The following is a 12033-nucleotide window of genomic DNA, read 5'->3' on the forward strand; positions in this document are numbered from 1 at the left end:
ATTTATGAACAAAATCGATGACTTAAATTTCTTAAATTAATTTTTAATCTTTAGATGGCAGTTCAGATCATATCTTAAATTAATTAATGAATAAATTTTGTTAAATTTCACAAGTTATTTTTGATTGGCCTCATAATTTGCTTGTCTTTAAGATTCACAACCCAACCAGGTTCTAGTCCATAGAAAATTTGTTGAGGATCTTTCCGAAGAGAAAGCATTTTAAACTGTAGATAATTAGAAATGATCATTGATGTTAGATTGATTTTTTCATTGACAAATTAAAGAATAACTTACTTTCGGATCTTTCGATAAATCAGGTAAAGTATATCCGTATTTCTGGGCTAATTTTAATCTCTCTTCGGCAATCGCATCGGGATCTGCAAGGTAACCGCGATTCACAGGGTTTGTATAGTAATCAATACAATCAGGAGGTGGAAGTAATCGCTTTGGAATAGGTTCACCTTAATGAAGAGAAAAATTCTTGTTTATTTATGAACCATTATTGATTAATGTGTTAATTAATTACCTCTGCTGAAAAATTTCGTTGGATTGGTCAGAGCCATGACACTTTTAATGTCGTAAAAAGCGGTGGTTATTACTCCTCCGTTCCTCTCGATGGCAGCAATCACTTCTTCGCTTGCATATTGAACCTCGATGTTTATCTGAGCACTGAAAATATCCTGACCAAGGTTAGTTAATTGAGTACCATAATCATTAATGTCCGTGTTCACATTGAGAAATACATCTCGACAAAGTGTTGTTAAATCAATCGGCTCATTTGGATTAAGATAATCCAAATCAATGGACAATTGGATTGAATATAAAGAACATGGTGGATATGATCTTCGATGTCTAAATGAAAGTGAAATAAAAATTAAATGGTGAGATTGTGTTGATTAACTAGAGAAAATCAACTTACAATACATCTTTATAATAATCTTTGACTGGAACTTTCTCAAACCAGAGTGATGATGATTTGGGATCATCAACAAATCCTGCTGGCTCGAATCTCTGCCTTTGGTGAAAAGATTTGTTGAGAAATTTCATTCGTCCACCTCTGGCATATTGTCCTTGAAGCTTCCTCGCCTTTTAATCATAAATAAAAAATTTAAAACAAGAAATAATTAAACTGTTAATAAAAGGTAACAAAAACCAAAACAAAATGAAAACATAACAATTATCTTACTCTTTTTGGTGTTAAAGGTGAAACCGTAGAGTTAATTGTCGTCACTCTGGGCATAAACTTCAGCAAACGTAAGGCTTTTTCAGCTGTCGAACTACTCATGATGAAAATTCTGTTTAAACTAATTAACTAATTTGGAATAATAATCAACTTGATTCTCATAGAAATTGAATTGTCGAAAAATAAAATTTTCCAAAAAGCAGCTCATGAGAATCACTAAGCAACCATGAAGAAAAGATTCTCTTTTCACTCTGGCGCTTCTTTTGATTTTCGTTCGTAAAAATTGGTTGATTTTTGCGCGAAATAATTGATGAAACGATCGATGGTAAATTCAAGAATGGTATTTATTAAATTCTTATTTAATGGGAAAAGGAAGAAATTTTTTAATACTGGCTACACCAAATTGTATTCTTTTAAGTTTAGCTGCAATATAGTGTCTTTTACTGCAGCAAACACGAAACGAATGTTCTCCGTGTCCGTGGCACATGTGAAATGAGAGTAAATAATTTTTTCGCTGTCGGGGTTCAGATCGACGAACATCTTCAGAATGAACTCCCGAGCATGAATTGCATCTTTCTTTGGGCCATCATATTCTGGAAAATAGTCGACAAGATGAGAATGCATTATTTTTTCATCTAGCAAATCCTTTTTGTTAAGAAATAGAATCACTGAGGAATTCTGGAACCATGGATACGTTATTATCGTTTTAAATAACGCTTTGCTTTCCTCCATACGATTCACCTCGTTATCTGACTCGAATAAAATCTGGTCGTACTCGGATAAGGCAACCAGAAAAATAATTGAGGTGACGTTCTCAAAGCAGTGGATCCATTTTCGTCTCTCGGACCTTTGGCCACCTACGTCTACCATCCTGTTTTAGAAGATTGGTCATGAAATTAATGAAAACAAAAAGAGAAAAGAGAAAATAATTAGTCATTATGTTTTTTTTATGAATTGTAGTGAAACAAAAATTGACAACTGATTATTCACTTTTCCTCCTTTTCAAGTCAAAGAGAGTGAAGATTGCATTTCATTGAATCGTGATGGTTTAATAGTCAACAATTAATCAGTGGATTAATTGAAGACTGGTTGAAAAGGAGAGATTAAGTGAATCAATAGTCAATACTAAACATTTACCTGAAAATGATAGAGTCTAAGTCGAATGGGTATTCAATGATACCCGTAGTTGGTACCCGAACTCGGAGTATATCCTGTTGGGTGGGTAAATAATCTGGAGCAGCGATCCTATCAATATCGCTTAGATAGCTGGAGAGAAAAGTAGAGAGGCGGGGGAGAGACAAAGGTGATGAAAAGTGAAAGAGGAAAACATAGAGAGAGAGGGAGAGGGAGAGAGAGAGAGATAGAGAAAAAAGAGAACAGATGATTAGATTGATTGTCCAAAGGAAAATGAATCCTTATGAACTCACTATTTGGCAGAGTCGGTTAATTGGTATTCCCTTCTTCTATCATAACATTCCTGGATACCAGGATCAACCCATAAACTTTTAATAGCTTCGACATAAGGGGGTTCAAATGATGTAACAGTTTCATAATCAACTGATCGGACCAATTCGGCATTTTCCTGAAAAATGGAAGAGAAAAAAAAAGAATTAGTATAAATTCAATATGTAAGAGATAATCCGAAGCTAACACTGTTATCTGTGGAAATAAAAGATTCTCTGTAAAGGTCCATAGTGCAACTTTTCTTCTCTCCTTTCTTATTTCTTCATCTTCAGCTCCTCTCATCAACCTTTTTATCTTTATTATTTCACTATAATCAACAATAATTTTTTATTTTCTTTTTCTTCTTGAATCACTTTTTCTGATTTTTCTCAGTTTTCTAGGTTAATCAATTCCTTTTCATCTTTTCCTTGACCATTGAATGAGAGAGAGAGAGAGAGAGAGAGATAGATGATTAAGGGAGGGTTACGGGTGGTGTGATGGTGCAGTGATGATTATCATGTTGATGATAGATTAGTTTTTAATTAGTTCACTTTGATGATCAACAGAAAGAGAGAAGGAGAGCAAAGGGAAATATTAAGAGAGAAAGGGAGGGAGAGAAAGATAGAAAGAGGGAGGGAGACTGAGTGAGGAAAAAAACACAGCAGTAGAAATAGATGAAGATGAAGACGATGGTTGTAATGAAGATGGTGATGATGGGAATTGAGTTGCACATAAAACACATAACAGAAACAAGAAATTTTCTTAATAGTTAATGTTTTAACACTTACTTTATTTCTTGGATCCTTGTATTGGATACACAGCATATCCATGGCTTTAATCATGCTTTGGATAGCCATGAAAATATTCTGGAAGACAAGTTTAATAAATCCTCTCTTGTCTTCATCGGAGTATCCGCTTCCATGGATAATCCTCATTTGCTTGATGAAGGTACTTTTACCAGACTCTCCGGTACCTAAAAGCAGTAGTTTCAACTCACGTCTGGAGTCCCTCTTGTCTTTTCTCAACTGTCGTTCAATTTCGTTATTGATTCTTCGCTGTTCCTTGGCCTCCTCTGACAGACAGCAGGCCATTCTGGAAAAGATGGATCCAATTTTGGCTTGTGAAGATTGGAAATGATAGAGATGAGAAAGAAAGAGAGAGTAAGAGAGAGTGAAAGAGTGAGAGGAAAGCTTTTGAGAGACCAGTAACAGAGAAATGGGTAAGAGAGGAGAGAAGAAGAAGAGAAACAAAATGAAAGAAATGATACAATAGAGAAGAGAAAAAAATGAGAGATAGAGAAATAGGAAAGTAAAAAGTAAGAGATGATAGCGAATCAAGATAAACACTAAAAGATGGTCAATGAATGAGATGCAATAGTTTAAAGTCTAAATAAGACTAGAATGAGCTTTGATGGGATTATTGAAAATAAAACAACACAGTTAATCATTTAAAACAGAATAAAGAAAAACTAGAAAAGGCAAAAGAAAGATAGAGAGAGAGAGAGAGAGATGATTGACAAACAGGAGAGACAGAGAGAGGTAGAGAGAGACTGAGAGAGAGAGAGAGAGAGAGGAGTAGACAGAGAGAAGCGAGAGAGATGATTGACAAAACACTAAAGGAATAAAACTTAGACGAGTTGAGATAATGAATTAAAATTGTCCACAGGAAAGAAAGAGGATCCAGTGAAGTTAAACAAATTAATTAATTAAAAAACAATTGATTATTAAGATTAATAAAAAACAAACATTTAATTTTCTCTCTCTTTCAACTAGAGATGGGCGAGTAGTTCGATTACCGATTAATTAATCGATTAGTCAATGGAAACTCTTCGTCGATTATTCGCTCAAAAAATCGATTATCTAAATACCTCTTTCTTTTTTCTTTCTTTAATCTTTCTCTCTCTTTTACCCTTCCCATTTTCCCTTTCATTTGGTCTTTCAATTTCCCTCTTTATCTTTTCTCTTTCGCACTTTGCCAATCGATTGATCGGTTGACTCTTAATTCATTGATAATTTTCGATTACTTGCAATCTCACTAATCGCCCATCTCTCTACTTTCAACCTTAAGCAAAAAGAGAGACTTGGGCTTGGGGTTACCTGGAGACCTGAAGTGCTCAGTTAGTCGAGAAAAGGAACCGCAATTTTTGATTTTTTTTTCTCCAAAAATAAAACACAATAGGAGAACATTTTTTTTCATTTCTTCTCCTATTTAATTTTCACTTTGAACTATTAGGATTAGTGATTAGCTTTTTTTCTATTTGAATCAAATCCAAATAGTTGAGACAAATAAGTTACATAATATTAGTATTGGAATAATTTTTTCTGTTCTAATTATTTTATTATTATAATGAAAAAGAGATTTAACTTTTTTCTTCCTTTTTCTCTTCCTCATCTCTATTATTTCATTGATAAGGTTTCAGATGAGATCGACATTTACTGGGCTTCCCATGTTGCTTACTCAACTATGAGAAGATATTACCTTATTCTACCTTTAAAGATCAGACATCAGGTGAATTATAATTATTATTAAGGGTGATTGTTACAATAGAAAAGGTATTTTACTTCGAAAATCTAATTAGTTGAAGGACCTGCTCTTTAATCAAATATTTGTTTACATTTTCTACATATTAGTAAATCAAATTTAATTTAGTCAGATTATCTCAATTTAATAAATTGTCCAATTTCAAAAAAGAAATCACAAATTCTATCTAGTTAACCTTTTATTAATTTTCCAATTGCCAAATTTTTCTAATTTCCAATATTTAGTGTTAATTTTTCTTTTCATATGGATTAATTTTTCGCAAAATTTAATGCAAATAATCAACAATTATAATTTTATAATTAGTTTTTATATTTTATTCATTATTAACACTAAGAAGAAAAATATCCATTAATGCAAATTTTCACTATTTTTTAACTTTAATAATAAACAATGATCTTTGGATAGTATTTTAGAGACATCCAACAACAATTAAATCAAATTGAATTCCATCAATAGCCAAAGTCCAATTGGATGATTAATTAACATCAAGGCATGTACGATTTTCCATTAATAATAAAAAACCAAATTACAATTTCCTTTTTTCATTTTGCAAAATTAATGTTCTTTCAATAGTAATTTAGATATCAATTATCTGATTGGATAACATTAACAAATAAAATAAAATTAATTAATAAGAAATAATTTTTTTTCAGAGTTCAAATTTGGCGGTAAAAATTTTGGACAAAAATGATCTCATTAAAGTGAACGAGTCGTTGCCTAGCAACCAATCAAAATGGCTGAGTGTTTCTCTTGGTTGTTGAGGTTTTTGGTTAACAATTGATCTTGTGTCTAATTAGGTCCTTGGTGTTTGTTTGTTTTGTTTTTGTATAAAGAAGTACCATTATTATCTGCATCTTATATTTCTTATATTTGTGAATATTTGGACCCACAATTATTGGTAAAAAATGTCTTTTCCACCTCCCAATCACTTTTTGTCAAATCTTTCAGCAATGGCATCTCTAATGAATTTAACTCCTAATCAATATCAAATGACGCCAATGAGTAAGTATAGTTTTTTTTTATAATTTTCTTCAAAATTAATAATCAATTAAATTTTTTTAATGGTTTTTATTTCCTTTCTTTCAATTTCAGGTGGTATCATGCAAATGCCTATGGTCCCTGGTTTACAAATTCCTCATGTAAGTTAAATTTATGATTTGATCATTGCCTCTGATTGGTGCTGGTTTTTTATTAATTTTTAATTTTTTAATTTATTTTTGTTATTTTGTTATTTTTTGTAGATGACCGCTTCTGCCCCACCCGGTGTAACAACCATTTCTGCACCACCAATGAGAAAAGTGACCCAGGATACACCTCCTATTCTTGGGGTAAATCAATTACCTATTACATCCCCATTCATTTTTCCGGTATGTGTGCATTTAGTAATTATTAATTAATATTTTTCATCACCATTTAATTGTTTTTTTTCTATCATTATCTCCACGCTTTCATTCCTTTTAAAGCCTTTGGCTCCAACCTCTGCAGGTGTAGGTGCTGTTACTGGTGTTGTATCTACAGGGTCTATGAATTCATCTAAATCTTTAAGTGGCTCTTCAATGTCTCATCATCATCATCACCATCATCATAATAATTCATCTAATTCTATGAACAAACATAGGCCAGTGTCAAATGGGCCGAGTATAACTGTTTTTGTTGGTAATATAACTGAAAGAGCGTCAGATATGTTGATACGTCAATTATTATCCAAATGTGGAGCTGTAATCAATTGGAAACGAGTGCAAGGAGCTAATGGTAAACTTCAAGCGTTTGGATTTTGTGAATATGCAGATCCAGAATCAGCAATGAAAGCCATTAGACTACTTCATGATTTTGAAGTCGCTGACAAAAAATTAGTGGTCAAAGCTGATGCAAAGACACAAGAAAAATTAGACAATTATTTGAAAGAAAAGAGTCCAAAAGGGAGTAATTCCAATGGAGAAGGTGACCCTGAAACTATTGCCGAAGATAAAGAATTATTGTATCATTTGCATGGAATCCTTAAAGAGCATGAAATTGAATTATCTCGTGATCCTGATCCAAATAAAGCACAGTCTCGACGCTACGATAAACGAACTGGAGAACCTGCAAAGCCTGAAAATTTAGCCGATATGGACATGGAAGAAGAAAAAAGATCACTAATTCATAGAGAAATTGATAAGTTCAGAGATACCTACAAGATCGCTGAGAAGGAAAAGAAAACATCTGAACGAGAAACGAAAGAGTCCAAATCTGGTTCTGACTCTAGACGACTTGATGATCAAAACGATTCACGTTCAGATGATCGATATTCTCGTGAAAGATCAGTTGAAGTGGATTCAGCAAATTCCCGTAGAGAGAAACAAAAAGAAAGAACCCCGATGTCTAAAGAATCCAGATCTCGTAACCGTGATCGGTATGATAGAGAAAGAAATGAACGTGGTGATCGCATGTCCAGAAATGATCGAGACCGGGACAGAGAGCGTGAACGTGATAGAGATCGAGAACAGGAACGAGAACGAGATCGTGAACAACGTGATCGGGATCGTGAACGAGAACGTGAGCGTGAACGGGACATGGAGCGTCGCAGAGAAGAAGAGAATGCACATAATGAAAGGATAATTGAAGATGACGAAGAACTTCAAGAAAGACGTCGCCTTGACAGAAAATTAAGAGATAAAGAGGCTTCTTACCAAAAGCGATTAAGGAACTGGGAAGCGAGAGAAATGCGAAAACTCAAAGATTATAAAAAATACGAAATGAAACAAGAAATGAGAAAAGAAGAAGAAGTCAAAGAAGTTCGTAAATTGAAACAATTCCTTGAAGATTATGATGACGATCGTGACGATGCAAAATATTACAAGTAAGTAAATTAGACTTTAATTTTTTCTTTGAACTTCAAGTTAATCCCATTATTTTTCTATGTACAGAGGCAGTGCTCTATCTCGTAGATTACGAGAACGAGAAAAGGAAAAGGAAGACGACGTTCGAGATCGCCGACAAGAGAAACGTGAACTGGAAGAGCTTCGTCGTAAATTAATCGAAGAAGGTCACCCTGACCCTGAGAGTGAAGCTCAAAAACGTCTCAATTCTTGTGATAATAATAGAGATCGAGATAAAATAGTCAACAACAAAGTAGGTGAGCTCTCAGACGGTGATATTAAAGTAAAAGGAAAGAAGGCTGATGATGAAAATAGTCTCTCTGGTCTCTCTGAAAACACCAGTCGAAGTGAAATGCATGTTAAATCGTTCACATTCACCGGTATTAATAAGATGGGCCATGGACCCAAACAACCTGCAAATCCGATTCTCATTAGTCCTTCTGGTGAAAACTCTAATCCAGGATCAAATGGTGAAAAGAGAAAGAAATTCTCCGTGCAAGATGTTTTCAATTCAAACGATGACGATGATAATTCAAGTAGGATCAAAAAGCGTAAGCTGCCCCAATTAACCGATGATAACACCGATAGTAACCAAAGTTTATTAAGTGGTACCAATAAGTCAGCAGCTTCTTTAAACGTTGGTGAAAATGGTGCTAAAATCAATTTATCAACAGAGGAGAAAAAGAAGCAAGTTAAATCGTTAATTGAAAAAATTCCAACTACAAAAGATGATCTATTTCAATATACAATTGACTGGACACTGGTTGATCAAAATTTAATGGAAAAACGTATTCGCCCTTGGGTTAACAAAAAGATAACTGAATATATTGGTGAAGAGGAACAAGCACTTTTGGATTTTATTTGTACTAAACTTCAAACCAAAACTTCAGCTCAAGGTATATTGGATGAAGTTGCCATGGTTCTTGACGATGAAGCTGAAGTGTTTGTGGTCAAAATGTGGAGACTATTAATTTATGAAATCGAAGCCAAGAAAATAGGACTAGGAAAATGAAAAAATCATCTAATCATAATTTAAGTTGAGAAAATTGACGTTTTTTGAATCCATGCAACTCATCCCAAGATTTATCCCAAAAAAAATAAAAAAATGATCATATGATATAAATGATACGATGATGACCCAACGATTTCGGTAAAAGCTGATGAAAATCCCATCAAAGGAAATAGCAGATTAAGTAAGCGTCTAAACTATTATCTCATTCTTAACAGGTAAACCAAAAAAAATCTACAAACAAACATATCTCACATTTTAATTTGATTGAGATTTTGAGTATAGATCAATTTGATTATATTTTTCTATTCTACATTCATTCAAGACAGAAAATGAAAAAAAACCCAAAACTTTACAATCAACCTTTTTAAAGTCAAATGATAAAATCCACAGTTCGCTTGCAATCACACCTCCTTAATTGTAAATCATCATCTTAATTCCAGTTATTATATTTCAAACGAAAAAGAGTCAAATCAATATCTCACGTTTGATTAACTTAATCTGTGGGAATTTAAAATTACAATAATATCGTACCAATTCAATGTCATGAAAAGACAATATGATCGTTTAAATTATCAACAATCAAATGAAAAAATCTAATCCAAATTGTAAACGTTTAGAAATTTTGTCTTTGATTGATTGAGATTTAATTACGTTCCTGATTAACTTTTACCAATTTCCATTCACCTTCATCATACTTCCCTAATTCCCCAAACATAATCGCTATTCAATTACATCAAATCAATCAATTCTTTGAGGCTGATCGATTGAGCTATTGAAGAAAATAGAAATTTAATTTTAATGCAGAGAAAATTTAATTAGCAACAATTAACCTTTTACATTTTGTATGTGTGTAGTAGAGATTACAAATAATTTAAATTCGTAAAAAAAACAATCATAATTTAACGATTAATCTGATGGTGATTTTGGTGATGAAACAAAATTCCCAGTTGATCAAATTAATTAGCAGGTTTAATCAATGAAATTATCTTTGATTCTTTAATCGTTTCTTTCGTTGATAGATTTTCAATCCGATCCGATTTATTGATGTTACTTTGATTGTGATTAATTGTTGGTCTCACTGTGAATCCAGTATTGAATTCAATCCATTCCTGAGTGTTTGTTAGATTATCAAATTTGTTGATTGTTGGCTCAATCTGTTGATTAAATTTTTGATGGACAGTAAAAGATGTTAACTTAGGCTTAGGATTATTAATTGTTGTCTTGAAACAATATAAATTAAACAGCACTGATGAGATTAGACAGAAATCAATAGTTGACACAATTGAGAAAAACATGATTTAATTATAATCCACTGGAGAAGGCAAATTTTCATGAATTTTGAAATTAATTTACTTAGTCTGAACAGAATCTCCGATTAATCTGATTAGAATCAATAGTAAACTAGATAATTTATAATACAATTTACTAATCATCTTCACAATCCCAACTCTTTGTTGAATCTAATTGTGATCTTGATTTTGACAGATTAATTATTAGGTTGAGTGAATTAAAGTTGCTCATTCATTAAATCTCTCAAAATAGAAGCATGTTGTTCAAATATTGAGGTATTTTCCTAATTGCTAATTTGCTAATTCCTTTCATTGTCACAGTAATTTACTAATCATTTAATTATTAAGTTACAACTATTGATTATCAGATTTTCATTCACTTTTTCAAGTTACTCTTGCTTTTTGCTCTCTGTCGACCTTGCCTATTTTCCTATTCTGCAGAACTTTTCATTCAAAAATTGATTATCTATTATACATCGAAAGCCATTAATTAAGTTCTGTAATCGTAATTGTAGTTGATTTAAATTGAGTTCTTTCCACAGGTTAATTGAATTTGGAAATACTTTTCTCAGTTTCTTTTTCTACAACAAGATGGCGCTTCCATTTTTCTCTTTTTCTTTTTCCGGATTTGGTTTTGTTTTCATCCATTTCCGAACATGAGGTCAACTTGATTCCATGTTGTTTTCTAATTGTTATAATTAACTAGTTAATTGTCTTGATTGTTCCTTTTTTAATAATTGAAAGTTCAATTTAGATGATAACGTTGATTCATTGGAAATTGATCGATTTCTAAATTTTTTGGTTTACTCTGAGTGATTCACACAAATTGAGTCTCTTTTGTGTTTCCTGTACTGGTACTTTTGTACTGCATCATGATTAATTTATTTTTCCATCTTAATCATCTCACAGAATTTTTATCAAGCTATGGTTGATTAAATGTCCAATTCAATTTTTATTGAAAAGGTGAGTTCTTATTGTTCATGTTATTTTTTGCTTCAGTTTTTCTTTGATGACATTATATCTCGTTAAGATGATTTCTGTGATTACTTTAACAAGTTGAACTGAGTTTAGTTTAATTACTTTAAGCATTTAGATTTTATCTTCTTTTTTTCTAATTGTCTCCACCATTTTAATCTTCTCTTGAAAGGTTTAACATGCTTGATCTGTAACCACGTGGTTCGCGTTTAAGACTATGATTCAATGGGTAAGTGTTTTCGGTTTTAGATCTTTTCATTGTCTTAGTGCTACTCTATTACTCATTAATATACGATGAGGCATCATTCGTCACACTGACCTTTTACCCAAGTGGTCAAGACACTTATCTCCTTCATCGTAAATGAAGTTAACAGTAAACAAAATCGAAACAAAAGAAAAAACGAAAAATATTACTATAGAGTAAAAGAGTAGAGAGAGAGAGAAAGAAAGGTAGTAAGAGAGTAACTTCAATTTTAGCCTAAGAAAATTAAACAAATTGTCGAATCATTAACTGATTTACTTGATTCTTGATTGATGTCTTCATTTTACAAGTTTAAATTATTTCGAATGTTTTTTTTTCGGATTTTAATTCGGTGCTAATAGGTGAAAGTGAACGCCGAAAGTCACTTCCAAAGATCGCGGAAAGTGAAGATGAAGATATATTTCGCAGAAATCGATAGCGTATTGGATAAGCATCGAGATTCGATTAAACTTTCCGATGGAAATGTTGGA

At 32.4% G+C, this 12033-nt stretch overlaps 3 protein-coding genes across 5 annotated transcripts; 1 reads left to right on the top strand and 2 right to left on the bottom strand.

Moving 5' to 3' along the window:
• Nucleotides 1-76: 76 nt before the first annotated feature.
• Nucleotides 77-1385, bottom strand: LOC128391863 (39S ribosomal protein L15, mitochondrial-like). Its single transcript, XM_053351819.1, has 5 exons — nucleotides 1187-1385; nucleotides 920-1086; nucleotides 527-852; nucleotides 295-461; nucleotides 77-224 (listed from the first exon to the last, which is right to left on the bottom strand). Exons 1-5 carry the CDS (start codon nucleotides 1283-1285, stop codon nucleotides 108-110), a joined length of 876 nt encoding a protein of 291 aa, XP_053207794.1. The 5' UTR covers nucleotides 1286-1385; the 3' UTR covers nucleotides 77-107.
• A 123-nt stretch (nucleotides 1386-1508) lies between these two features.
• On the bottom strand, nucleotides 1509-4422 carry LOC128391862 (guanine nucleotide-binding protein G(q) subunit alpha). Its single transcript, XM_053351818.1, has 4 exons — nucleotides 3415-4422; nucleotides 2611-2765; nucleotides 2321-2449; nucleotides 1509-2054 (listed from the first exon to the last, which is right to left on the bottom strand). Exons 1-4 carry the CDS (start codon nucleotides 3715-3717, stop codon nucleotides 1577-1579), a joined length of 1065 nt encoding a protein of 354 aa, XP_053207793.1. The 5' UTR covers nucleotides 3718-4422; the 3' UTR covers nucleotides 1509-1576.
• A 1479-nt stretch (nucleotides 4423-5901) lies between these two features.
• On the top strand, nucleotides 5902-11961 carry LOC128391857 (RNA-binding protein 25-like). 3 transcript variants are annotated; one of them, XM_053351813.1, is made up of 8 exons: nucleotides 5902-6169; nucleotides 6260-6306; nucleotides 6409-6534; nucleotides 6631-8006; nucleotides 8074-9252; nucleotides 11236-11289; nucleotides 11474-11530; nucleotides 11905-11961. In XM_053351813.1, exons 1-5 carry the CDS (start codon nucleotides 6073-6075, stop codon nucleotides 9035-9037), a joined length of 2610 nt encoding a protein of 869 aa, XP_053207788.1. In that variant the 5' UTR covers nucleotides 5902-6072; the 3' UTR covers nucleotides 9038-9252; nucleotides 11236-11289; nucleotides 11474-11530; nucleotides 11905-11961. The 3 variants fall into 3 exon arrangements, with proteins under 3 accessions (XP_053207788.1, XP_053207787.1, XP_053207786.1); XM_053351812.1 differs by having other exon boundaries at nucleotides 8074-9218; XM_053351811.1 differs by having other exon boundaries at nucleotides 8074-11289.
• Nucleotides 11962-12033: the final 72 nt, after the last annotated feature.

Source organism: Panonychus citri, unplaced genomic scaffold (assembly GCF_014898815.1).
Source record: "Panonychus citri isolate SS breed McGregor unplaced genomic scaffold, ASM1489881v1 Contig00135, whole genome shotgun sequence".
In the NCBI taxonomy this organism is placed as follows: Eukaryota; Metazoa; Arthropoda; class Arachnida; order Trombidiformes; family Tetranychidae; genus Panonychus; species Panonychus citri.

What these genes read in the sequence shown, in the direction of transcription:
- LOC128391863 (XM_053351819.1), bottom strand. Translation starts at nt 1,285, where the DNA reads ATGAGTAGTTCGACAGCTGAAAAAGCCTTACGTTTGCTGAAGTTTATG. An exon ending in GATTATTATAAAGATGTATT is followed by an intron (nt 853 to 919) that starts GTAAGTTGATTT and finishes ACTTTCATTTAG; the next exon opens with ACATCGAAGATCATATCCAC. An exon ending in AACGAAATTTTTCAGCAGAG is followed by an intron (nt 462 to 526) that starts GTAATTAATTAA and finishes CTCTTCATTAAG; the next exon opens with GTGAACCTATTCCAAAGCGA.
- LOC128391862 (XM_053351818.1), bottom strand. Translation starts at nt 3,717, where the DNA reads ATGGCCTGCTGTCTGTCAGAGGAGGCCAAGGAACAGCGAAGAATCAAT. An exon ending in ACAAGGATCCAAGAAATAAA is followed by an intron (nt 2,766 to 3,414) that starts GTAAGTGTTAAA and finishes TCCATTTTTCAG; the next exon opens with GAAAATGCCGAATTGGTCCG. An exon ending in TTAGACTCTATCATTTTCAG is followed by an intron (nt 2,055 to 2,320) that starts GTAAATGTTTAG and finishes CTTCTAAAACAG; the next exon opens with GATGGTAGACGTAGGTGGCC.
- LOC128391857 (XM_053351811.1), top strand. Translation starts at nt 6,073, where the DNA reads ATGTCTTTTCCACCTCCCAATCACTTTTTGTCAAATCTTTCAGCAATG. An exon ending in CATCCCCATTCATTTTTCCG is followed by an intron (nt 6,535 to 6,630) that starts GTATGTGTGCAT and finishes TTCCTTTTAAAG; the next exon opens with CCTTTGGCTCCAACCTCTGC. An exon ending in GACGATGCAAAATATTACAA is followed by an intron (nt 8,007 to 8,073) that starts GTAAGTAAATTA and finishes TTCTATGTACAG; the next exon opens with AGGCAGTGCTCTATCTCGTA.